Here is a 25421-nt window from a genome sequence, read left to right as displayed (position 1 = left end):
TGTTTACACAGATTGCTGCCTCTGTGTGCAGCCTGGCCTATACAGGTTGTGCTCTCACCTTAAGGAGAGGCTAGGATGTTCAGTGGCACACTGCAGGTGGCCAAATAACTTCATTTATTTGCGTATTTAACAATATGCCCTGCCTTTCTTCAGTTTCAGTCACAGCTTCCAGGTTTACAATTTGTAGCCCAAACATGCAAAGAGGAAACTTGCAAAATAATAGTTGAAACAGCGGGACAACTAACATTATCTCAGCAGCATTTAATGGATCTAAGCAGAGAGATTTAAAAGCCTTGGCGAAAAAGCCGTTCAGAAAGCCCTTGCTTTCAGCATCAGGCAAGCCTGTGGGAGAGTTCTCCCCAAATGGGCGCTGCCACCACGAATGGTGTCCTCTCCCCAGTCTCCACCTACCTCACCTCTGAAGGTAGACGAACGGAGGAATATTGGACTATAATAAGCCAGACCATTGGTCCATCTAATTTGGTAGTGTCTACATGGGTGGCGCTGTGGGTTAAACCACAGAGCCTAGGGTTTGCCAATCAGAAGGTCAGCGGTTCGAATCCCCGTGATGGGGTGAGCTCCCGTTGCTCAGTCCCTGCTCCTGCCAACCTAGCAGTTTGAAAGCACGTCAAAGTGCAAGTAGATAAATAGGTACTGCTCCAGTGGGAAGGTGAACGGCGTTTCCGTGCGCTGCTCTGGTTCGCCAGAAGCGGCTTAGTCATGCTGGCCACATGACCTGGAAGCTGTACGCCGGCAACCCCAGAGTCGTCTGCGACTGGACCTAATGGTCAGGGGTCCCTTTACCTTTACCTTACTCTGCCTGGCAATGGCTCTGCAGGGTTTCAGGTAGGGTTTCCTAGCCTGACCTGGAGATGCTCAGGATTAAACCTGGGGCCTTCTGCATCCAAAACAGAAGTTCTACCACGCAGCTCTGGCCCTTATCGGGGGCACTTTAGATGAGCGATCAGTAGCCAAATGTCCCACCTTGGCAGCGGAGGTTTCCCTCCTTTGCTCTTCTTTTTACCAGTAAAGAGTCTTAATAGGTGCCTCCTGGTCACGAAGAGTCGCTCTCCAGCTGCATCCTTGGCTCCAGCTGTGCTTTTTGCTAATCTCTTTCTGCTTGCTCCTGGTTGTTATCTGAGATTGCAATACCTTGCAGCCAGTGCTCCCATCTTTGATTGGCGGTGGGCTTTTCTGACACTCCTTGAAGGGCTCTGCCCCTTCTCAAGCGGATAACCTCCCATTAAGCAGGCCGAGGCATGGCCGGCCTCACGTAGGACATCTGTGAGTTATGGGCCGGCTCCTATTGTCAACGTGCTCCCTTGCCGTTGGAATAACACAGCTGGCGGCCTTTTGTGTCTAGAGGAACAGCTTATCGGACCCTGCTGCCCTCCTGACCTTCCAGTTCAGCCTGCCCTGCTGATTCATATGGAAAAGCGATTTCTTTCCCGGCTGGCTGGAGGCTGAACAGCCAGGCCTGCTATCCCAAACTCTGCCAGGCAATTAGAGTGGATTTATGAGCAGGGATTGGGTGCCAAGCCACAAACGTGATTAAATATTTTAAGAGCTTTCCCGTGAAGGCTTGGCATGTAGATAGAAAATGTTTGCATTGTGAAACTTACACAGGGTCCTGGGATTTTTTCATCCTCCACCCCACTTTTTTTGGCGGGACTGGGTTTTTTTCTTTTTTCTTTTGTAACCTGCATACTTACTTCATTTAGCAATAGTGGTGACGTTATCGGCAGGTTTTTGCATCACTTGGTGTAAATGCAGCCAGTGACCCAGAATGGTATGGGGAGCCCTGCTGAACGGAAATGCAGCTGTTGCCCGTTCTCACCCAGAGAACCCCTAAATGGAGAAAAATATCACGTCAGAAGCAGCAGTTTAAACACTAACGATGCAATATCAACACTACAGAAAGGCAACTGTAGAAGAAACACTGAGAACAATGGCCTTGTTCATGTGGCACCTGAAACCAAACCTTAGGTCAGCTTGAGCTTAGCAAGGGGGGAGCTTAACCACAAGTCCTAGCTCATAGACCGTGTGAAGCTAAGGCAGCACAAAGGACTGGGGGGGGGGGGGGGAGCAAATTGGCTGTAGGCTCTTCTCATTTGTGTGCTCTCCCAAAGCCAATGTTTGGCTTAGTGTGTTGCATGAAGCAGCTCAATGTTGTCACCCAGAAGGCTGATAGAGGAGGTGTGCGTTCCATCTTTCCCAAAAAGCCATCAAAGAACCGTATCTTTCCTCCCCTTTGGAGGAAGGAGATTCCACGTGAGAGTAGGATGTTATTGGAAAAGCCCAATTCTTGGCTGCCACTGCGCAAATTTGCCACACAGATGGCGCAGACAGTAAGAAAAATAAAATCGGTGTACATAGCATGGCAAAGTAGTAGAAGCACAATATTATTGCTCATGGGTGCAATCCAACGTAGCACTAAGGCAATTGTTCCATCGGCGCAAGGACTTTACTTGCTTGTGCAACCAAGCATTCTCCTCCTCTCCTAACTCTGCCCTTGGGGCTTCTTCCAACCCTCTGGAGCAGATGGGGTTGGTGAACAGAGGGAGGAAAGTCTCTTTGTACAGACAGAAATCTTTGCACCGGTGTCAGTGGAAAACCTAAAATACTGCTTTCAGGGAAACTGAATTCATTTTCACATACAGTACTTTTGTTTCCTAGGTGATCCCCATGCTCCCCAAACTCCTCTGTGAGCAGCTGTGCAGTCTCAATCCTATGACGGACAGACTCACCTTCTCCGTCATATGGAAGCTAACTCCTCATGGCAAGGTAAGGCCCAGCAGCTTGGCAGGACTAGGTATATATCATTCAGCGTTGCCCCTTGGATTGTCCCATGGATTGAGCAGATAAGCTTAAAAAACACAACATCGTGTGCAGGTATGAGTTGGCAGCGCTGACATCACAGGGGGGAGACTTGAATCGGAGGCTTCCTGCTAGTTAGGAAGCACAAGAGCTCTTGTGTGCAAATTGGTCCAGATAAGTTCATTTCTGGGTGGAACATAAAACTTAAGAATTTCCACGTTGGGTCAGTCAAAAAGTCCATCTTGCCAAGCACCCTGGTTCCGATTGGTTTAACCAGCTGTCTCCAAGAAGCCCAGAAGCTCACACAGCACCCCAGCAAATGGTGTTCAAAGATTCATTGCAGGGTTCAAAGACATGTCTAGGCCTTAGGACCACATTCCTCTCTGTGAAATCTTCCAGGGGCCTCCTGCCCAGCGGTGGGCAGGGCCAAAGTCAAAAGTCAGAGTTCAAGGACACATTTAAGCCAGGAAAAAACACTTGGGGTGCACAGCAGGCTAGAAAGGCCTGGAGTTATTTCCCACATTGCCTCTGAATGCGGAGACTTTATTCAGCCACCCTGGTTAATAGCTATAGACTGATCTCTTTCCTCCATGAATTAATGTTGTTCTCCATCCCTTCATACCACAACTGTTGCCTGTATCTCTGTTGCTTCCAATCCCTGTGAATCAGCCTTCCACAAACCACTGCCATCTCAATGTTCTTTGAAGCACAGCACCCATCAGACCCAAACTGAACAGCCAAAGGGTTGCTCTACATCTCAACCAGTGCACCTGGCCTGAATTCAGATCTCTGCAGCTTTCGCGTTGGGCTGGAAGCCGCTTTCATTCTCCCTCCTCCTTTTTAAATTTATTTCATCTTGCCCAGATGCTGTGCTCCGGTTGCCCTTGGCTCTGGAGAGCTGTACTTGACGGGAAATCTCTGCCTGTGCCCATGCCCAGGCAGTAACACCTTTAAGGCAGATTTGCCTGGATTTATGGAATTAGCTCATGTTCAGATCGGCAATGTTAATGCTTCCAATAGCTCTGAGATGTCTTGCATTGAGCTGTAACGGCGCGGGTCGAGATTAATGAGGACCTTGGCTTAATGCAGCTGTTCCTGACAGCCAGGGATTAAGAAGGGTGAGGAGAAGATGGAGGGAAGGGCTTAAGAGCCGTTTAATGTGTCGCGCTAAGAGGGCACATGCCTCTCTTCATGGAGAGTTCATATGGTTGCAGGCAATTAGGGCTTGTCTCCAGCAACACAATTCTTCATTTTTCCTCCGCAGCAGCTTGCAGGAGGGGGCCTGGGAAGAAAAGTGCCTTGCCGTGCTATGTGGAGCAAAAGATAGGAACTGTGTTCCTCATTAGCTAGCTAATTATTTGTCTCCCACTGGCTTGGCTTCTTCTTCTTCTTTTTCCTGCTGATGGCCTAACGTTTAGGGGGGCAGCAGAAAATTTCCACTAGAGTGTGAGCTGCTTTTTGCCTCTCTTTTCCCCCTGCCTGCCCACTTTTCCCTTCACTTCCTTAGTATCTCATCCTCTGTGTTTATTAGTTATTGGTGGGAGGGACCTTTAGCCTGTTCCTTTTGGAATGTATACAAGACCTCATGGTCTCAGGTCCGGAGGCTAAGAAAGCTTCTGCCTGAGACCAGGAGAAGACGCTGCTAGTATTGAGAACAATGGAACATGGGGTTCCATCCTTAAAACCTTAGTAAAGTTCCAGACACTTATTTGGACAATGTGGATTCTTCGGTCATGTGAAACGCACTGACTCTCATATGGCCATGTCTGTAAGGCAAGGTAAGAACCGCACCCTTCAAATTTTTCTAGACATGTTCCTGCAATGAATTTTCCTGGAGCATCTCTTCTACTTGAAAAAGAGCCCTAACCAACTCACTTTTTCTTGTTCCCCATCTTGTCGTTGCAGATTCTTGACGAGTGGTTTGGGCGGACTGTGATCTGCTCCTGTGCAAAGCTCAGCTATGACCATGCCCAGAGCATGATTGAGAACCCCGAGAAGGCGTTTGCGGCAGAGGAAATCCCCGCTATCTCTCCCCGGCATTCGGTAGATGAAGTTCGCCAGGCAGTCCTCAACCTCCACCAGATTGCCAAGCAGCTGCGTGAGCAGCGGTTCCTGGACGGGGCTCTCCGCTTAGACCAGGTCAGTCCCGTCCCTGCTTTATGGCGAGGATGATTAAGCAATAGCAAGCTCACGCAAACGGGATTAACAACAGAACCTGCAGGAAGGTCCTCGGAAGGAAGGCAGGACTGGGCAAATACTACTCAGCAGCCCTGTTCAGGGAAGTTTTTAATGTGTGATATTTTAGTGTTTTTTGGTTTCTATGGAAGCCGCCCAGAGTGGCTGGGGAAACCCAGCCAGATGGGCGGGGTACAAATAATAAATTATTATTATTATTATTACCAGTGCTGAATGCGCCAAGTGCGGTGCCCTTCGTAAATGGTTGAATTCCAGCTCCCATAAGCCTCAGCGAACACGGCCACTGGCCTGGGATGATGGGAGGTAGCCTAACAGCGTTGGGGTATAGCCACATCGGTCTAGGTAACCCTTAAGACAAGCCACATTCTGCCTTTCTCAATTTGTAGTAAGGATGCTGACCTACCTTATGGAGGTTGTGGTCAGGATTAGCACCCGATAAGGCATCTTGAGGCATTTTGAGCGCTGTCTAAAGCACTGTATAAATGCTGGCTATCATTGCTAAGTGTGTGAAGGTTATCTCTCATGTTGAGAGGACCGCCTCTTTCCATATGAATCTAGCTGGACCCTGAGATCATCTTCTTGAGCCCTTCCTTCGTGTGCCTCCTCTCCAAGAGGTCTGGAGGGTGGTAACATGAGAATGGGGCCTACTCTGCAGTGGCTCCCTGTCTGTGGAATGCTCTCCCCAGGAAAATTTGCCTGGCACCTTCATTACACACATTTAGGCGCCAGGCAAAAACATTCCTCTTGGTCAGCTCCCAACAGGCCTTTGGCTGACATGATCGACATCCTATACACTTTTAAAATCTGGCTCTTTTTTCGGGGGGGGGGGGGGGTTATTGTTTTTATTTTATAGATTGTGATTTTATTGTCAACTGCCCTGAGACCTCTGGGTATAGGGCAGTATATAAATTCAATAAGTAATAATAACAGTAGTAACAATAATTGAAGAAGACCATTTAGGTGAGTAACGAGCACGGGGAGAAATTCCCACTGGTGTGCTGCATAGACTTGCTGCCTGCTTATCATAACTGATGACGGGGGCATCATGGACACATTGTTTGCAATCTAGACTGCCCAGTGCCATGTTCAGAGAGGAGATGCCGTCTAAGAGGTGGCACAAGCAAATTATCTGAGTAGCACTCTGCAAAACCGGGTTTTTTGCTGCTGTCTTAAGCATGTCGAACTTGCAGCTCATCCTGTGGCTTAAGATACCTGCATCGCCCATTCGCTTTTCTGATAAGGGCAGTGGTTTCATAATTTTCCAGATAAGCAGGGGTAGTGATGCATTGGGAACCTGGATGGCAGGAAACCTCTCACTGTCCACGAGGCCAGCACATCTCCTGGATATTTGTTTAGTTAATGGCATTTCCAGTAAGCCATCAGAAAATGAGCTTGCAAAGGGAGGAATGGGGTGGGCGAGACTAAAGGTCAGACCATACAGAAGATATCCGGGTCCTGTCGCTAGGGCAGAAAGGCAGGGTTTGAATGTTTCAGTTGCAGGTGAGACTCACAGATCTGGCTAGTGGCGCTGCCTGTAACGTCAGAGGCCAGTCTTGGTGCATGAGTGGCGTGGGAAGCCGCCCTTCCCCACACCGTGGAACACATAAAGACGCAAGAGACAAGGCGGTATTCTGGATGCATGTGGGGAGACGGCTTCTCTGTGTCCCCCCCCCTTTATGGTTTCTCTTCCCAGTGCTGTTGCCTCTCTTGTGGCTGAGGCTCTGGGCTTTTCATTGTTTCCCATTAGCTATGGCACTGAAGCGTCTGAAAGGCGCTTGCAGCCGACCTGTCCACACAAGATTGATTTAACGGAGAACCCTTTTTTTGCTGCTGGGAGCTGACTGAGTTCCTACTCTGGAGAGCAAAAAACACCTGCTGGGAGGAGAAAGAGTGATGGCCCAAGAGCCATGCCCAAGAGTTCTCAGAAGTGCTGGGTTCCCCTTGGAGACCAAACAGGGCCGTCCTGCAGCTTGGCTGCACTGCTCTTGAACTGCACAGGGATTTGGAAAGGTTTTTTTTCAGGCTTCCCCTTGGCTCTCGCCTGCCTCTCTTGCCTATGAACTTCCCAGAGGCACCTGCACCATGCTGGGAAACAGAACCGAGGGACTAGAGGGAGACCTTGTCGTCTGATCCAGCTGCTCAGATCTCCCGGTGATCCTTCCCGCCCTGTTGCCAAACGTTTGAGCATGATCAAAAAGTGGGATGCCCTGTCCTCTCGATCTCGGCTTTTTAACATTCGCAGCAGCAGCAGCAGCAGTTGAGTGATGCCGCAGACCGGCCTCCGGGCACTGGGAAGCCAGTGGAGCATTTCAAAATGAGTCGCGGCGGAAAGATGAGTGGGAAATGGGGCTGTGCAGTAATTTCATTAAAATGAGGAGGCAAAGTGGTGTTTGCTCTACAGGCAATGTGGCCTCCTGCTCCCCTTGGTGATTTCAAACACTGGAACTGCATTCGTTTGATGGGTGGCCTAGTTTTCTGGTGTGTGAAAGGAAAGGGGGAGGGGGGTCTTCAAGGAAGCAATATTCCCCCTACCCCCTACCCATTCAGTTGCTTTTGCCTTCTCTTTAAAATGCAAATAGTGGTCATTATATGTATGTATGTATGTATGTATGTATGTATGGGTGTGTTTTCTGAAAGGATAACCTGTGCTGTCCCAGCGGGGCAGTACATTTTAAAAAGCAAATATGAAAATATTGGTTTAAAATGCTATGAAAATCCAGTTTAACCAGCTGAAAACATATCTGATGTGGAAACTTGCAGCTCTGTCCACCAGCTCATTCCTGCCTCCCAGCTCACCTGTGAAGGTGACTCATACCCGCCAAATTTTTGTGCTCTGGCTGCAGCAGTTCCTCAGGGACATTCCAAGACCCCTAACTAAGATCCTTCTGACTAGAGATGCCAGGCTGGGTGGGTGGAATGTGCAGTGTCATGTTTCAAAGAAGAGGTGGAGAATAAAACATGGCAGTTCCAGCCTTTGAAGATGCTTCAGGTGGAAGTTGGAGACCAGCCCGTTTCCAGCTCTTGCCAGGTTTCAGCAAGTTTATTCATAAGCCCATTCCGTCCCACTTCCTCATCAATGTTCAGTTTTTCTTAAAGAAACAAACTGTACAAAAAGAATGCATATCTATATTTTTCTCAGTGTGAGCATTTCTAAAACATCTCTCTCCACCCTCCCTTAAACTGGTATTTAAAGGGGGTGGGGAGTTGGTACATTTTTCTCCAGCTCAGAATTGTGCTGCAAAGTTTGGAGACGTGTGGGTTGCGGAAGATAGCGCTGCGTTCTGATCCACACAGCAGTCAGATTCCTTCAGCATCCATAGCTAAAAGGCCTTGGTTTTCAGGTAGAAGCCTTAGAAGTGGCTTCCCTCCTAATATGCTTGTGGCACATGTGTGGAGAGGCGAATGGCAAGGTGAGGTATGAGTTCCTTTCCAGGGAAGGGATCTGATGAAACTTGCACCCTCCAGAAGGTGTCCGAAAGCCTCCCATCCTTTTGGTTTCCCGTGGATCTGGGCCGGGCCTCGAGGAGGCTCTTGTGATTTTCTTCCAAGTATTAATTACAGCTGCCGACGTGGCCGGTGTTTTATTTTCTGTCACCCTGAGTCACTGCGTGTCGAGTGATGTGAGCAGAGGCCGACTGAAGTGGCAACGTGACGCCCGGGTGTCAAAAGTCTGCATTGTTTCACCTGCCAGCAAATGTCTGGGTGAAAGTTCATAGCATTGCAAGGAGACGTGTGGCCCTGGAGAGAAGGAGGCGAGGGTTTAAGAAACCTTTCTTCCTGCACGCCCAGAAATGCCGACGCTTGGCTCTCAATCTCCGTTATCACCTCACTGACAACGGTGAAGTCTGCACGGTGCTTTAAGAGAATGAAAAGGCAAGAGAACCCTGTTCCAAGAAGCTTCCAGTTTATAGCTGGCCCTGGAGAAAGAACAGAAATGTGCAGGAGACGATAGGAATGGAAAAAAATGAGCAAAACAAAGTTTACATGTCTTGGGACATAAGGAAGGGATGTGGGTTCAGCCTTGACCATCTCTTTGGGCTTGAACCAATAATAATAATAATAATAATAATAATAATAATAATAATAATAATAATAATTTATTATTTATACCCCGCCCATCTGGCTGGGTTTCCCCAGCCACTCTGGGCGGCTTCCAACAAAACGCTAAAATACAACAACCTATTAAACATTAAAAGCTTCCCTAAAGAGGGCTGCCTTCAGATGTCTTCTAAAAGTTTGATAGTTATTTTTCTCTTTGACATCTGATGGGAGGGAGTTCCATAGGGTGGGTGCCACTACCGAGAAGGTCCTCTGCCTGGTTCCCTGTAACTTGGCTTTTTGCAGTGAGGGAACTGCCAGAAGGCCCTCGGCGCTGGACCTCAGCGTCCGGGCAGAACGATGGAGGTGGAGACGCTCCTTCAGGTATACTGGGCCGAGGCCGTTTAGGGCTTTCAAGGTCAGCACCAACACTTTGAATTGTGCTCGGAAACATACTGGAAGCCAGTGTAGGTCTTTGGAGAACCAATAAATCTCCATCTGCCTCAGCTCAACCTATCTGTAAAATTTATGGCATCTGAACTGGCCCTCTAAGTTATTTGAGTCTGTCACCACAGTCCTTCCCTCTAGCATGAACAGAACTTGGGCTTGATTCTACCAAATTGCTTTGGACCGTACCTTCTTACTTGTGCCGGGTCATCACAAACAGGCGATAAACCCTGTTTGTGGATTTCACCACATCAGACTGCAAGTGGGGCGGGGATGTTGTATAAGTTGGAGTGCTTCTCTGCATCAAACAATAAATATGCATCCCTGCACACAGAAGACAAGCTTGCCAGGGGAAGTGTTGTGGCCTCACCTCCCTGTCTTGCTGGCTTTCTGAATAAAGTGACTTTTTTTTACATGGAGGGGGTGACAGTGGTGGAGGTGCCTCACCTGCATTCCAAAGCAGACCAAGCAGCAGAGAATGTGCTGTTCCTAGGAAACGGGCCTTCATCTTTATTTAGCCTTTGCGAGGCAAACTAGGGCAGAGTTTCAGCCAACCTCTGGTCTACCTGCTGAACAATTTAGTGTGCCACCTTCAGCCTCGACATTGTGCGTGTGTGTTTTAAATTATCACCAGTGAAGATTGCTTAACTGGTCATTGCCCCAAGTAATGTGGGGCTTGAGTCACGGAGCAAAAGTGCATCTCCACAAAAGAGGGAGATATCTTGGGGCGTGAGGCGCCCCCTAGTGACTGCCTGGTGGCACTGCTGCTTCGCTCTCCCGTTGAGCCAGAGAGCTTATTCCCCTTCCCCTCTGTTGTGTGGGCAGCACACGCTGCCTTGCGAAAGGGGCACATGCTGGCAGCCATGCGCAGGAGCCTTTCTCAGAGGCTGTGGCTTTGCTCCGAGGCATGCTTCAAAGGAGGAAGGCGTTCCTTTTTGAGCAAAAGTCCATTTCACTTCCACAGCTTCAGGCACCGCATTGCTGCGTGTCATTTACATCTTTTGGCATCTTCGCTTCAATGGCTGTTTGGGATTTTGTTATGGGGGGTTGGCTTTGATGTTCTTTGTTGTGGCTTCCTTCATATTGGTTAGTTCAGTAGTGATAGCATTATTGTTATTGTGTCGTGGATTGTAAGCCGCGTTGAGTATCTTTGCAAATTAAGCAGGCTATATATCTACTTCAGTGGGACACAGGTGGCGCTGTGGGTTAAACCACAGAGCCTAGGACTTGCCGATCAGAAGGTCAGCGGTTCAAATCCCCACAATGGGGTGAGCTCCCATTGCGAGGTCCCTGCTCCTGCCAACCTAGCAGTTCAAAAGCACGTCAAAGTGCAAGTAGATAAATAGGTACCGCTCCGGTGGGAAGGCAAACGGCGTTTCCATGCGCTGCTCTGGTTCTCCAGAAGCGGCTTAGTCATGCTGGCCACATGACCCGGAAGCTGTACGCTGGCTCCCTCAGCCTATAGAGCGAGATAAGCGTCGCAGTCCTAGAGTCGGCCACGACTGGACCTAATGGTCAGGGGTCCCTTTACCTTTACCTTTATATCTACTTCTACAATAACAACACAAGTATTATGATTAATTAGGCTTCTCTGCTCACACCACAATTCACTAAGACAGGGTTTCCCAAACCGGTCTCCTGTATAACAAGGAAGGAGACTGCAGAAACCAGTGAAGACACAGGTGGGTAACTCTCACCCTTTTCGCTTGTCTGCTAGAAGGCTCCGTAACTCAGTGACAGAGCACCTGCCTTGCTTGCAGATGGTCCCGGGTTCAATCGCTGGCATGTCCAGATGGAGCTGGAGGAGAGCCCCCACTTGAAATCCTGGAGAGGTGCTGCCAGTCAGTGTAGGAGGACCGGGGGTTTGACTCCTGCATAAAGCAGCTTCCTGTGTACCTAAAGGCCAGCAGGTGCATCTCAGTTCACTTCCGCTCAGTAGTCAAAGAAGCAAAAAATATAGAACGGAGGAAGGAATTCGGCATTATGGTAAAGCGATCTTTCGGCTTGCCAGACGGAAAAATCCCACCTCTTCTGCCCCTGCAGGCTGTTCTGTGGGTTCTTCTGACTCCCTCCCCAGAGCAAGTTTCAGGGGGCACAGCGGGGAGAAGGAATAATAATGATAATGATAATGATAATGATAATGATAATTTATTATTTATACCCCGCCCATCTGGTTGGGTCTCCCCAGCCACCCTGGGCGGCTTCCAACAAAGTATTAAAATACAGTGGTCTGTTCAACATTAAAAGCTTCCCTCAACAGGGCTGCCTTCAGATGTCTTCTAAATGTCAGGTAGTTGTTCTTCTCTTTGACATCTGGTGGGAGGGCATTCCACAGGACGGGTGCCACTACTGAGAAGGCCCTTTGCTTGGTTGCCTGTAACTTCTTGCAGTGAGGGAACCGCCAGAAGGCCCTCGGAGCTGGACCTCCATGTCCGGGCAGAACGATGGGGGTGGAGACGCTCCTTCAGGTATACTGGGCCGAGGCCGTTTAGGGCTTTAAGGGTCAGCACTAATACTTTGAATTGTGCTCGGAAATGAACTGGGAGCCAATTTAGATCTTTCAAGACTGGTGTTATGTGGTCTTGGCCGCTCCCAGTCACCAGTCTAGCTGCCTCATTCTGGATTAGTTGTAGTTTCCAGGTCACCTTCAAAGGTAGCCCCGCAAAGGAAAGGTATGTTGCATGAGAGGAAGACCCTGTGCAGGGTGTTTGCTGCTGGCGCTCATTAGTTGAATCCCGTCCAGATATATAGCTATAGATATCAATGTTGATAGCTGCTGAGATCACTGATAAACTTTTGTAAGAATGAAATCTAACTTGGACCCTTTTATGGTTTCTGCTACTGAAGCTCCAGGTTTGTGCTTCTCCACTGGGTCTACAGTGGGTCCTCTTACACAAACACATTCACTCACACAATCTTCCACACCAACAGGCCTTGTGTCATCCCCCTTCCCTTCTCCCACCAGCTACGTTCAGTGGCTGAATGTGTTAAACTGTGTTATGCCTCGGGTGCACAGCTGCAGCGGTGACGCTCTGCCCTGGCCCTCACCCCTTTGCCAGTGGATGGCGGGTGCATTGAAAACATACCTCGGCACTTCAAGCCAAAAAGAAAACGTTTGGTGGGTTCAGTGTTGGTGTAATAGCTGAGCGTTCCTGTCCTGTAGCGCCCACTTTGTGTGCCTGCTCTGTTGCTTCATTTAGCATAGCGAGGGCACTCCTGCCCCGCCTGCCCCCTGGTACAGATGGCCAGCCCCTCGCCCTCGTCTCCCTTCTCCTTGCCAGAAGCTGGTTTGTTCCAGATGCAGCAGCCTCTCAGGTCCAGCTCCTAGCAGCAGAGATAACTTCTGGGCTCTCCTCCTCTTGTGTCTCCTTCCCTGTGCCCACAGCCTTTCCCACTGCAAAGGAGCAAAATGGCCACTTTAAGACTTTAGAGGGCTCTGTGTCAGTGATGGATGGAGAGGCAGCTTTCTGTGGTTTCAAAGGCACAAAGCCTCTGATGCGGAATGGAGTTGAAAAGTCAACTTGGGGGTGGGGTGGGGGGTGAAGGAGGATTCATGGTGTGCCCGGGCTGTCAAATCGGGGCACCCTGGGGAACTACCCCTGCTGGTGCTACGGAAAGGCGGGAACAATTCCCTGGGGTATATTGAGGCTCACTGAATGCCCACTTATTTCTTCAAACCTCCCCCTCCCTTGCTTTTTTTGTTCTGTTTGTCAGTGGCCTTGGGCACATCACTTAATGGAGGATTTGCGGTCTGCCAGCAACTCAAAGAGGCCCCCCTCCCTTGAACAATGGAGGTTTCAAACAAGTTGGAAGTTTCGTCAGTCTCCTCTCCCAGCACGCATAGCTAATCTTGTTAGAGGTGACCTCCGGGGCTGAGACTTGCATTGTTGCCGCAGTTTTTGTCCGGTGCTTGAGTGACGATCCGCATTGGGGCGCAGTCATGCATCCCCTAATTTAATCACCCACTTTGGTCCTCTGTTCCTCTCCCAGAGGACCCTGAGTCCTGGGGGGAAACCGATTCCGGCTATTTTGAGAATAGCAGAGGGAAGGGTTTGCAGGAGCTGCTGTTGCTGCTGCTTTGGTGATCCCTCGTAGCCGAGTAAGGTTGTCTTCCATGAACATGGTCTTAAAACAGTGAGTTCGTAAGTGACTGCGGAGGCCAATTCTGGATCCACACGTCCTTCCACAGTGGGGACATAGGTTTCCGGGCGGGAGTTGATCCTGGTGAGCGTTTGCCAAGCGTGTCTTCCTCTTAGCTTGTTTCTCCCTTTTGTCCTGAGTTCCAGCTTCTTCAAAGCCCATGACACCTTCAGTAGAGGCTGTTCTCCCATTGGAGTGCTCACAGGAGCAATAGGGGCTAATTAATGGAAGGCGTTTTTGCCCCCTGCCGCTAATGCTGAATTATCCTGCTTCTTCTCCCTCACCCTGTGAATTTCTCCTTGAATGCTTTTCCAGGGCAAGAGCCGGGATTGGGGTTGAAGACTTAAAAGAAAACACCACGGATGGAAAATTTGCTGCAAGAGCCGTTCATCTCCTCCTTAAAAAAAAAAAAATAGAATAAAATAAAATAAACTTTTTGGATAAATAATTCGTTTTGAGAGCTCGAGTGTCCATTAAATGTGGTATTAGTTTCTGCTCCTTAAAACCTACTTCTGAAAAGGAACGTGGCCAAATTGCAGGCTGACTTTACCCTACCAAGTTCCCCAGATGTGTGAAACCAGCCAGCAGAAAGGCGTGGGATGCTTGGGAATAGAGCGAGTGCAGGGCTGAGCTCCTTCAAAGAATCCTCTCTCCCTCCCCACTGCCACCACAGCGAAGAGTATTTTTAGAGTTCACCCAGGGAAGCATCTCCCTGTCTTAACACCTGACCCAGCTTCTAGGCTTGTCTTTGTCTTCTTCTCCTCCTTAACAGGGTTTGGGGTTTCTGTTGACCATTTGAACCTCACGCATGCTTTGCCGCCTTTGCACTGTTGGTTCTCACGACAACCCTGAGAGGTGGGTCACCAACATTCCCGGTTCACAGGTAGGATTGCCGAGGCAAGAGATGTAGCAAGTTGCCTTGGCACTGTCAAGTGGTGCTCTGCAGGGATTGCTTGAAGCAGCCATGTTTTGGGGAGCCCCAGGGAGGAGAGTCCCCCTAGATTTCTGTGCAGTGCCCCTGGGTTCTTCCCTCGTGTGCCTCTCTCTGATGATGCAAAGCAGGCACGGCAGCCGGCGAGAAGCTTTGGCTGGAGTTTGAACCCAGGGCTCTGTCAGCCTGATGGGCAAACTGCTGCCCTTCACTGGATCGCCTAATAAATATCCTCTCCTCTGGCTGAGGCTTGGCGCGCGGCGGCCGGTTTTCCATCTGAACTTTCCCACCACTCTTCTTTGTTGTGGTCAAGATTGAGTAGGTGGAAGGAAGAGTGACGTCAAAGTTCCTAGATTTGCAAGTGGCTCTAAAAGCACCGTTTATATTGGAGGCATGCGCGTATATCTATATATATGGAAAAGAAAATGTTTGGCAAAAAAATTGCGATCCTGCCTGTGAACCATGACCACAGCCGCTGAACGGGGGGGCGGGGAGGGGACCATGTTGAATCTCCAGCGAAGCAGCACATTCAAAAAGAGAAGGTTATAAATGGGGCTCTTTGTGCTCTGAGCTTAAGCAAGTTTTAAAAATCAGCTGCAGGGGAACCCAAATTCCATCCGATGAAAAGCTGAATTTGGGGGGCCCAAATTGATTATGCAAATGAATTGCATTTAAATCCGCTCTCAAGCCCAGCGCAGAGCAAGACAAAGAGGTACCGAAGCATTCAAGTTTCCTACAACTTTCATCATCCCATCCCCACTATTTTAAGTTTGGTTTCACGGCCATAGGGACTAGAGGTAGAGGTGTTGAATTTTATACTATGAGCTTTGGTGGTGTCGCTCACAGAACCCCAGGGCTCACCGACAGCCCAGTGTTTGGGTGTCTGTCCGATGTGTGGCACCTGTATGTTTCCCCATCGCACTTCCCTTTTTTCAAAAGGATGGGTTTTGCCCCCACCCCGGGGCTATAACTCAGCCACCTTCTCGCTTTCCATTCATGCGGGGAAAGATGCTCTGCTGTGTCCACTCTGGTGTGCCTTTAGGAAAGACAGGCTTCTATTTCTGTTAAGTGCAGAAGGTTGCCCTGGGCGCAGAGCCAAGATTACTGTGACAAAAAGTTCATACATTCTTTACTGAAGACAGCCACAGCCAAGTGAAAAGCAGGCTTGGAGCCAGAATGTTTTTAACTTAAACCTTTCACTGGTCAGCGGAGCAAAGGAGATTGTCCTCCAGATAGGGGTGGTTGAAGCTGCTGGACAGCAGAACGGTTTACTTGCTCTGGCTAGAAGCAGCTCTTGCAATCTTGAGCGAAAAGAAGCTGCCCTGCTCAAGATCTTTTTGTGCCTAGAGATGCTAGGGATAGTCGGACGCTGCCGCCTACCAGATCAGGCCTAGCTCAGGGTCTATAATTTGTTGTTGTTGTTGTTTAGTCGTTTAGTCGTGTCTGACTCTTCGTGACCCCCTGGACCAGAGCACGCCAGGCACTTCTGTCTTCCACTGCCTCCCGCAGTTTGGTCAGACTCATGCTGGTAGCTTCGAGAACACTGTCCCACCATCTCGTCCTCTGTCGTCCCCTTCTCCTTGTGCCCTCCATCTTTCCCAACATCAGGGTCTTTTCCAGGGAGTCTTCTCTTCTCATGAGGTGGCCAAAGTCTTGGAGCCTCAGCTTCAGGATCTGTCCTTCCAGTGAGCACTCAGGGCTGATTTCCTTCAGAATGGATACGTTTGATCTTCTTGCAGTCCATGGGACTCTCAAGACTCTCAAGAGTCTCCTCCAGTAGCAGCGTCTATAATTAATAATAATAATAATAATAATAATAATAATAATAATAAATGTTATTTATACCCCTCCCTCCCTGACCAGAGCTGGGCTCAGGGCTACTAACACCAGTAAAATTACAGTAAAAACATAATAGGGGGGAAAACCAATTTAAAATACAGGTTAAAATGCATTTTAAAAGTACATGCTTCTAGTGAATGGACCCAGGAACTTCTGCATGCAGAGCGCATGCTCTGCCCCTGAGCTATGGCCCCTGCCCCCAGGAGCATGGGAAGCTTCTTTTGCTGCCCATCCTGCCTGGAAGTGGCTCTCCAGAGTCTTGGCAAGGGCCCTTAGGGTGTCACCTGTGTGCATGGAGCTTTGCAAAAGATAAGCCATGCCCCCTTTCTCAAAACCTGCTGCAGGAGCGAGCGAGACCTATAGTACCTTAAAATCAGAACAAATTCTTCCAAAATGCATAATGATCTTCAACCCGTGGCAGCCTGGCTGATCCCTTTTTCCTCCACCCGTTGCCTCTTCCGACCCCGCTGTTGAGATAGATACCTCTCACAACACATCACACCTTTTAATGGCCCTGTTGAATTCTCAGTCAGGGCAGCGATACGATTTCTCCCACCACCTCAATGCTTGCTTGTAGGTGAAATGAGGACCCCAACCCTGGTCTGTTGCGCAGGACCACAAAACTAGGAGGTGGAGATAAGTTGAGAGGAAGGAATGCACCCTGTTTTAGGGCCTGATCTTCAGCATGTGACACCACACAACTTTGGGGTAAGAACACATGGGAAGTGAGCCTCGGTTTGTTAGTAGGCATTCAACCTGTTCACCAGGAGTGAGCTAGGAATTTCTTCCAGGCAGCCAGACAGAGACGATGCAAATTGGAAGAACAGACTTCCTTTTGCTTCTGACAGTGTGCTGAAGGTTACAGGCCTGTGGACAGGAGAGCGTTTAAAAATGGAGACCTAGAAACTTACGTTTGACTAACTTTAACCACCGTTGGTTATGTTCCTGCCAAGCCAAGCTGCCCCCTATGCCACCTCTGGCATTTTTCTGCTCATGTGGTGTTGAAGGCGTTTGCCACCCTCAAGAAACTAGTCTTCTTGGTAGCTCTTATTCAAGGGCCTACGACATCTTAATTTCTCAGCGAGCCTCCTTGGGTAGGTGAGCCTCTGTTGTTCTCAGCCTTCCCAATCCCCCTCATTCCCACCGAATCCGCCCCCCGGCCCCCCGGCATGAAGAACGGCCCTTTTGTGCCCAGTGCCAATGAGCTGGAAAGGGCGATTTGTCAGGCATGGAGACTGCTGCGCTGCAGCGCTCTCCTCCGAAGAATGCAGCTGGGTGATGGATGAGCTCCTTGTCTCTCTACCCTGCCGCAAGTTGAACCTGGTGGCAAGTTGACGGAACAAAATGACGACAGGCATATATCCCAGAAATGGCTTGCCGTGACGGGATCCAGCAGGGCCTCGCCTCGCCGTCCTTTCTGCGGGATGTTCCTGCGGTCCCCAAGCGCGGAAGCAGCAGTAAACATTGCCTTTGTGAACAGAGGGGCGTCGTCGGAGGCTTTTGTCAGAGCTCACTTGGACCTGGACCCCCACAAATACGGGGTGGGGTGTTGGGCAGCTGGACCAATTGCTGTCACTCATTATGGTCCGCAGCCTGCGAGTTTAGCATTGTAACATTTAGAAATTTCCTCCTCCTGAGTCAGACCTCACAAGCCCCACCATGTCAACTCTCCACAGCAGACCCCCCCCCCCATTTAAATTGAATTTTATATTTATTTTGGGTTTGGAGAATAACTGGATGGTGTGAGCCTCCCCTCCCCCTGCCCTATGGTGTGGCTTACATTACTCCATGAGAAAACTGGTCTAGCTTTCCAGGGTGGCAGGGATTCAAATACCCAGCTCGCCACAGGGCCTCCTCCCAAGGCTGCTCCCGATGCAAAATCTGCCTGGATGTCCCGTGAGGGTTTCTGACGAATCCCACTGACGCGACATCAAGTTGCGGCTGATCGACCTGCGCCAGATGAGGCTGAGGCATCGGAACAAACTGGAGAACCCAGCTTGTGGGTGTATTGGGCTTTGGTACACAAATAGCCGGGTTTGAATAAAATTGCAGGTTTGCACCTGTGCAGAGATGTGTATACTCTGCAGCGGCTGCACCTTGGGCAGTCTTAATTAGGGTCAGGGGAGCTCGGCTGCTTCGATTTCCACTTGCTGCCTCGCAGTGGAGTGCGAATTGGCTCAGCGTCTAATGAGCCAGCATGCTGGCTGTGCAAAGGGCCCACTGGTGGAAGGGCGACTTAATAAAGCCTTTGCTCTTTCATAGGCTGTTAATTTTACTTCTCGGTTTTTCCTCGGGTCCAGGAACTGTCTGCAAATAAAGTCAGTCTCTCTGTGGTGTTTGCTTCGTTTGCAAAGGTCAGGTCTGCCGTCCATTCTCCAAAATGTCCAGAAGCGTTGAGGGTAACCTGCGGCTCACTCCAGGAGTCCTCCTTGTGAAAACCCTTTCATTAGCATCTCTGCCACACCTCATCAGGCTAGATCAGAATAACTCCCTCTTCACGCAAGGCAGACTGCCAAGAGGTTATCCAGTCCTGAAGAGCTTCTTCTCTAAGAGTAGTTAGTCTCCCTGGAGGCCATGAGTGTTTGGTGGGGGACAGGACTCCTATAATTGAATGGGGGGGGGGGGAGAGAAAGATTCCCACTCACACAAGACCCATGTGTCCGGGAGAAGATAAATGAGGAACGTGCTCCTTGACATACCAGTTTTGTGTGTGCAGGAAAGGCTTTTGTTTGAAGTAGGCTTATTTGAGAATTTCACTTGGTTTGCACTAGTAAGCAAAGTTGTCCACTCCAGTGTTTGCTTCCCAGACTAATGTGCAGATTGGGAGACGCTTATCCTTCCGATTGTGCTCTGAATTTTGTGTTTCCGTTCTCGGCTTTAAGAGATGCTGCAAAAATGTGTTTGGGGTGGGGGAATGTGTGCAATTTAAAATGTGCGTTTTCATGTCTCTTTTGCTAAGTTCAGAAAGCATGGCCGAATGGGCTGGTAATTGAACACATGCAAAATGGGCACATCTTAGAATTATGGAGTTGGAAGGGACCACGAGGGTCATCTAGTCCAACCCCCTGCCGTGCAGGAATCTTTTTGCCCAACGAGGGGCTCAAACCCACAACCCTGAGATTAAGAGTTCACACTCTTATCAACTGAGCTATCTTGCTGGTAATGCATGCCACCCCTAGTTTGACAGAGCATTCGTTTGCCAATGTGAATCCTGATCTGTAGGGAACCCTTGGCGAGCATTTGGCCAAGGTGGTAGACAGCGCAGAGGGTGCTCACACACACCCTTCTATTAAAAGCCTCCCTGCATTTAATAGACTAGTGCATGAGGGAAAGGACTATGCTCTATCTTCAACCCTGATATGCTAGATTAAAGGTAAAGAGACCCCTCCTGACCATTAGAGTCGTGGCCGACTCTAGGGTTGCGGCGCTCGTCTCGCTTTATTGGCTGAGGGAGCCGGCGTACAGCTTCCGGGTCATGGGGCCAGCATGACTAAGCCGCTTCTGGCAAACTAGAGCAGCGCACGGAAACACCACTTACCTTCCCGCAGGAGCGGTACCTATTTATCTACTTGCACTTTGAGGTGCTTTTGAACTGCTAGGTTGGCAGGAGCAGGGACTGAGCAACGGGAGCTCACCCTGTCGCAGGGATTCAAACCACCGACCTTCTGATCGACAAGCCCTAGGCTCTGTGGTTTAACCCACAGGTCCACCCGCATCCCTGGATTTTTATTTTAATGTGGCGAAGCATTCAAAAACATGGCATGTTTGCGCGCGCGCAAACACACATGCTACTCTTCCTCCTCTTCTGGGAAGGGCCACAGCTCACTGGTGGAGTTTGCATGCAGGAAATCTCAGGTTCGATCCCCAGGATCTCCAAGTAAGGTAGGAAAAGACCCCCTGCCTGAGCTCCTGGAGAACCACCATCAGTCGCTGTCAACAATATTGAGTTCAATGGAACAGTAGAAGGCAGCTTCCTCCATGCCTACAATTGACCAGCCCAGCACTGCTCTCAGGGACTGTTGGAGAATCATACTTGGGTTGGAGAAAGACTTTTTGCTTAGATTGAATGGGCCTGAGAATCTGGGTGCTCTCTCTCTCTGTCCTGCACACACCCGCATTTCCCCCCTTCCTGACACTCTTGTCCTTGTCTGGCTTGGCTCAATTGCTCGATTCATCTGTTTGAGGAACCTGTGTCCCTCGAGGTGTTGTTGGATTCCATCTCCCAGCAGCCAGCATGACCCAGGATGATGGGAAATCTAGTCCCCCGACATCCGCATAGCGGCATGGTCCCCAGCCCCTGGCTTAGGGCGATAAGTGTAGGAACAGTGGGTGGTTCATTCTCTCCTTAGACCAGGCATGGTTTGGATGGCTACTTCCTCACCCTTTTGCCTTTCAAACCCATTCCAGCTGTTGGGAGGGTGGCTCTAAGCAAGCCCCAGTGTGTGTTTATTAGCGAGTTGCTTGTTCAGAAACTCCACTGTCCTTCATCAAAATCTGTGCAGAGCTGTACTGAATTCCATTCCTCCTCCTCCTCCTCCTCCTCTTCCTCCTCTTCTTCTTCTTCAGTGTAGTAGCCAAATGAGTTTTTCCCTGCCTCAGATGAACTGGCCTTAGATAACACAGGACTTGACCCACTATTCCGAAAGCCTTTCTTGGATTTCCAGCAAATAATCCTTCCCAGCCCCTCCTGGGCTCCCCACGTTTTTTCCAGGTCACCCTTTGCAGCCCCCTGCTGGACATGGGGCCAAACTGCAAGCTCTTCCAACTGGCTTTTGGATTAACTCTGTGCCAAAGGAAGAATTTGTCGCCTTTCCCTTTGTGGTTTTCCTCCTCTCTCTTTCTCTCTCCCTCCCAAATGTGCTTGGAGGTCCGCAGGGCAGAAACTTACAGAGAAAGAGGTTCGTGGGAAGTCGGGCCGCTGGGGGAGAATCCTGTACCCCAGAGGAGGTGCAGAGCTGCTTCTTGCAGGGCCGTGGATGTGTGTGGGTGGTGGATTTGGAGTGTGTTCGAAGGTGTGGGGGAGGGAGCTGTCATGACCCACGCCATTTCGGGAGAACCGCAAACACTTTATAGCAACAAAGGAGTGGAAAAAGCCAGTGCTTTTTCTGCAAGGCATGTGACTCTGTCTTCCCTGAGGTTTGGAGCCCTGCTCTATGTTCCAGGCCTCAGCGGTTGAGTGTCAGCCTTGGTGAGGTTGGTCTCTCCCCTCAGCCTTTCATGGGGTTGCTGCCGCGGCTGAGAACATCGCCTAAATGTGGTTGTGTGTGTGTTTTTTTTTTAAAAAAATCTTTCTCTTTCCCCCCACCTCCCTCCTTCCTTCCTTCCTTTCTTTCGTTCTCCTCCTTTCTGCAGCTGAAACTCTCGTTTACTTTGGACAAGGAGAGCGGGATGCCACAAGGATGTTACATCTATCAGTACCGGGACAGCAACAAGTAAGGCCTGCAAAAACCCTACACAACTAGTGTGTGTAAGTGTGTAGGAGGAACAGGAGTGCAAGGCAGAAGCCTGACCCCTTCTCACTGGCACTGGGGAATCAGAACTGCTTGGGCATGTAAGGGGCACAGTGGCATTTAGACTGCCTTCTGCTTCTTTGCATCCCACCCTTCCTCTTGGAAACTCAGGGTGGCAGTTTAGCCTTGCAGCAGCAGCCTTGTAAGGTAGGCTAGGGCAATGACTGTTTGCCTCCCCACGAGCCACATAGTTAAACGTGGATTGGAACCTCGGAACGACTGCATTTGCAGCTCAGCCCAGGTATGTCCTCCGAGGCAAACAAATGTGGCACCCCTACCGGGGGTTCGGCAAACTATTGGTGGGTCTGGATCTAAGATGGGTGGCCACAGCAGCACTCCCACCATAGAAATATTTGTTTTGTTTTGTTTAAATGGATCTCCAATTGCACGCTTGGGTGAAAGATGAATCCCAGGTCTGAACACATTGAAGACTACCACAGCCAACTGGAGGTTGTCGCTTTCCTTGCAGGTAGCCTGCAGTAGCTGCAGCATTAGCTGCTCTTGAAAGACAAAATTCTGGTGGGTGGCGAATTTGGGAGTTGAGGGGTGGAAGCTTGCTGGTGAGGGGGCAGAGGAGAGTTATAGATTGGCACTGCCAACCCAGCCCAGATACAGGAGCACAGTGGGATATACAGGCAGAGGAAACATTCTGCTCATTCAAGGTGCACAGCTATTGCCTGTGTTTGCAAACATTCTACCACCCAGGCCAGGCCAGGATAGGGTGGGAAACGTCAGTCCCAGGCCCTGAGCGTGGCCCTCCCTGCCTCTCTGTCTGGCCCTCAGGACTCTTGACTTGGCCACCCCTTTCCATACCATGCCCTTCTCTGGTCCTGCCCTTCTCTAGAGATATTGCGTGGCTGTCGTGTGACCTTGAAACTCTTGAATGCATGGATGCAGGATGAAGTATGGTCTCTGCCTAATCATGCCCACTTTCGATGCACCCTCCACAAGGGAATGTGCTCCACACCCAACACAACTGTCTGTGTCACAAGCACAAAGCAAGAACTGGGAATGCACAGCGCATCACGGAAAAGAGTGAGCCAGTTTAGCCATAGGCAACAGGTGAAGTAATACTGTGTGTTATAAGGAGAAGGAATTTGGCATCTAGAAAACATTTGCCCCTTGTACGTCTGCTCCCCACTAGACACACACAGAAAGTACTTTTTCATACAGTGCAGGAAAGAAACATACTCTTCCTCCCTCCCTGTTTGTTTGGGGTTTTTTCAGCTGCAAGGAAGTTGGAGCAACCACTTCTGCTTTTGAATTCGCCTAATTCCTCATTGCATCTGACGTCAGGGAACTGTGGTTTGTTTTAACTTTGGTTAGGATCGACCATGGTTTTTGATCTGGGCTTGTTCACTTGCTAAAGTTTAATTAAGCTACAGTTCCTGAATTTAGGCATGATGAGGAACCGTGGCTTGTTTGAAAGCTGGTGAATTTCCTCCACGTGGCTGTGAAAGAGAAGGGGAGTGGGGAGCTTGCAGTCCCAAGCTTGTGCATTCACAAAGCAGGGTCATTCACAGAGCAAGTAGTTAAGGTTTCACATTAGCACCTGAGCCTCTTAACATCCCTGGCATCTCCAGGCAGGGTGGGGAGAAATTCCCTGTCTGGAAGCCTGGAGCACATGTACCAGACAGCAGCTTTCTATGTTCCTAGCCTGGCTTAACTCTACCAAAGCACCTTAGCCAGATGACACCCCCAGATGCTTTGAGCTTCATCTTCTAAACAGACCGGCTTTCAGTGCAACTTCCTTACTTGTGCAACTTACATACTCACAAAACCTGGGTATTTTTCTGACAATATTTTTGCCATTGAGAATCTGTTCTTTTCCCCCACCCTCCCGAAATACGCTGGAGGCCATTGATGGAAAACTTCAACCACTGCGGCCTTTTGGCATTCCTATCAAATTGGTTAATTGCAGCTTATTGTAATCTGCAGTCTCAACATGGATTTCTAAAGTGGCTTAAAGCAAGTCTGTTCCAAATTACGCAGCTTGTCCCTGCCACGCCAAGCGCAGCAGTTGTCACCTGTAACGGAAACCGAGCAAACAGCAATTAATTGAACTTTTAATGAAATGCATTCATCACTGTTTGGGCCACTGTGGGTGCCTCACCGATAGCATTGCTGTGCAACGTGAAAACACAACCACCACCAGAATTGAACTCAGTGTGTAACGTCTAGGTTTTTGTGTTCATAGTGCATATATGTACACACCTGTATTCCTATAGTTTATTCAGGAATTGTGCATGTCTGTAGGAGGACCCAGTTCAAACACCTTCTCCAATGTGGATGGCTTTAGGTGGCCTCTTATCTCTCAGCCCTGGCCTGTACATTGCCTTGATATGCTTTTGTTGAAGGTGATTGATTGATTGATTGATTGATTGACTTGTAATATTGCCACCATGTATCAGTAGGATGGAAGGGGACGCGGGTAGCACTGTGAGTTAAACCACAGAGCCTAGGACTTGCTGATCAGAAGGTCGGTGGTTCGAATCCCCGTGATGGGGTGAGCTCCCGTTGCTCGGTCCCTGCTCCTGCCCACCTAGCAGTTCGAAAGCACGTCAAGTGCAAGTAGATAAATAGGTACCTCTCCGGCGGGAAGGTAAACGGCGTTTCCGTGTGCTGCTCTGGTTCACCAGAAGCGGCTTAATCCTGCTGGCCACATGACCCGGAAGCTGTACGCCGGCTCCCTCGGCCAATAAAGCAAGATGAGCGCCGCAACCCAAGAGTCGTCCATGACTGGACCTAAGGGTCAGGGGTCCCTTTACCTTTACCTATCAGTAGGATGGCTTTTTTTATTATTATTGTGTTTTTATCATGTTGCTGCTATTTCTGCTGACTGCTCAGGTCAATGATGCCCTGGCAACTGGGAGGACATATTGCCATAGGATTCTTAAAGTCTCTTATTCAGATGGATGTTCCCAATAGCTTGATGCAGCACCTCTTCTCTTGCACCTACTCAGATTCCACCCCACGCTGCACCAAATTAGCCGTTGAATCACGCTTAGGCTGTGTTCACACTCCCATTTACTGTGCACTTACTGCATTTCCAGTAGCACCTTAAAGACCAACTAAGTCAGTTCTTGGTATGAGCTTTCGTGTGCATGCACACTTCTTCAGATACACTGAAACAGAAGTCACCAGACCCTTCTATATAGTGAGAAGGTGGGGAGGGGTATTACTCAGAAGGCTGGTGGGAATGGATGATTGGCAGATAGCTGTGATGAGCCTGTTGACGACTCTTAACGACTGCAATAGGTCTTACAGGAAGAAGCAAGGGGTGAAAAGGTGAAAAATGGCTTTGTCATGTATAATGAGATAAGAATCCAAGGTCTTTGTTCAGACCAGGTCTCTCCATGGTTTTAAGTTTGGTGATAAGTTGTAATTCAGCAGCTTCTCTTTCCAGTCTATTTCTGAAATTCCTTTGTAGTAAAACAGCTACTTTGAGATCTTGTATAGAATGTCCTGGGAGATTGAAGTGTTCTCCTACTGGTTTCTCTGTC

At 49.4% G+C, this 25421-nt stretch overlaps 1 protein-coding gene across 7 annotated transcripts in view; it reads left to right on the top strand.

Annotated features, from left to right (window-relative positions):
- The window catches only part of DIS3L2 (DIS3 like 3'-5' exoribonuclease 2), a 201269-nt gene that overhangs the window by 133994 nt on the left and 41854 nt on the right, over positions 1–25421 (top strand). For all 7 annotated transcript variants that reach the window (XR_014564298.1, XR_014564299.1, XM_083739250.1 and 4 more), the window contains 3 exons: positions 2677–2784; positions 4723–4956; positions 21761–21840. Coding sequence is in view for 5 of the 7 variants with exons in the window: in XM_083739250.1 (XP_083595376.1) it covers positions 2677–2784; positions 4723–4956; positions 21761–21840 (422 nt within the window). In the remaining 2 variants the exon portion in view is untranslated. The remainder of the gene's footprint in view (positions 1–2676; positions 2785–4722; positions 4957–21760; positions 21841–25421) is intronic.

Source organism: Podarcis gaigeae (assembly GCF_964106915.1).
Source record: "Podarcis gaigeae genome assembly, chromosome: 5".
Lineage (NCBI taxonomy): Eukaryota > Metazoa > Chordata > Lepidosauria > Squamata > Lacertidae > Podarcis > Podarcis gaigeae.
The sequence above is the reverse complement of the archived record's forward strand: the minus strand, read 5'-3'. Positions and strand labels throughout refer to the sequence as shown.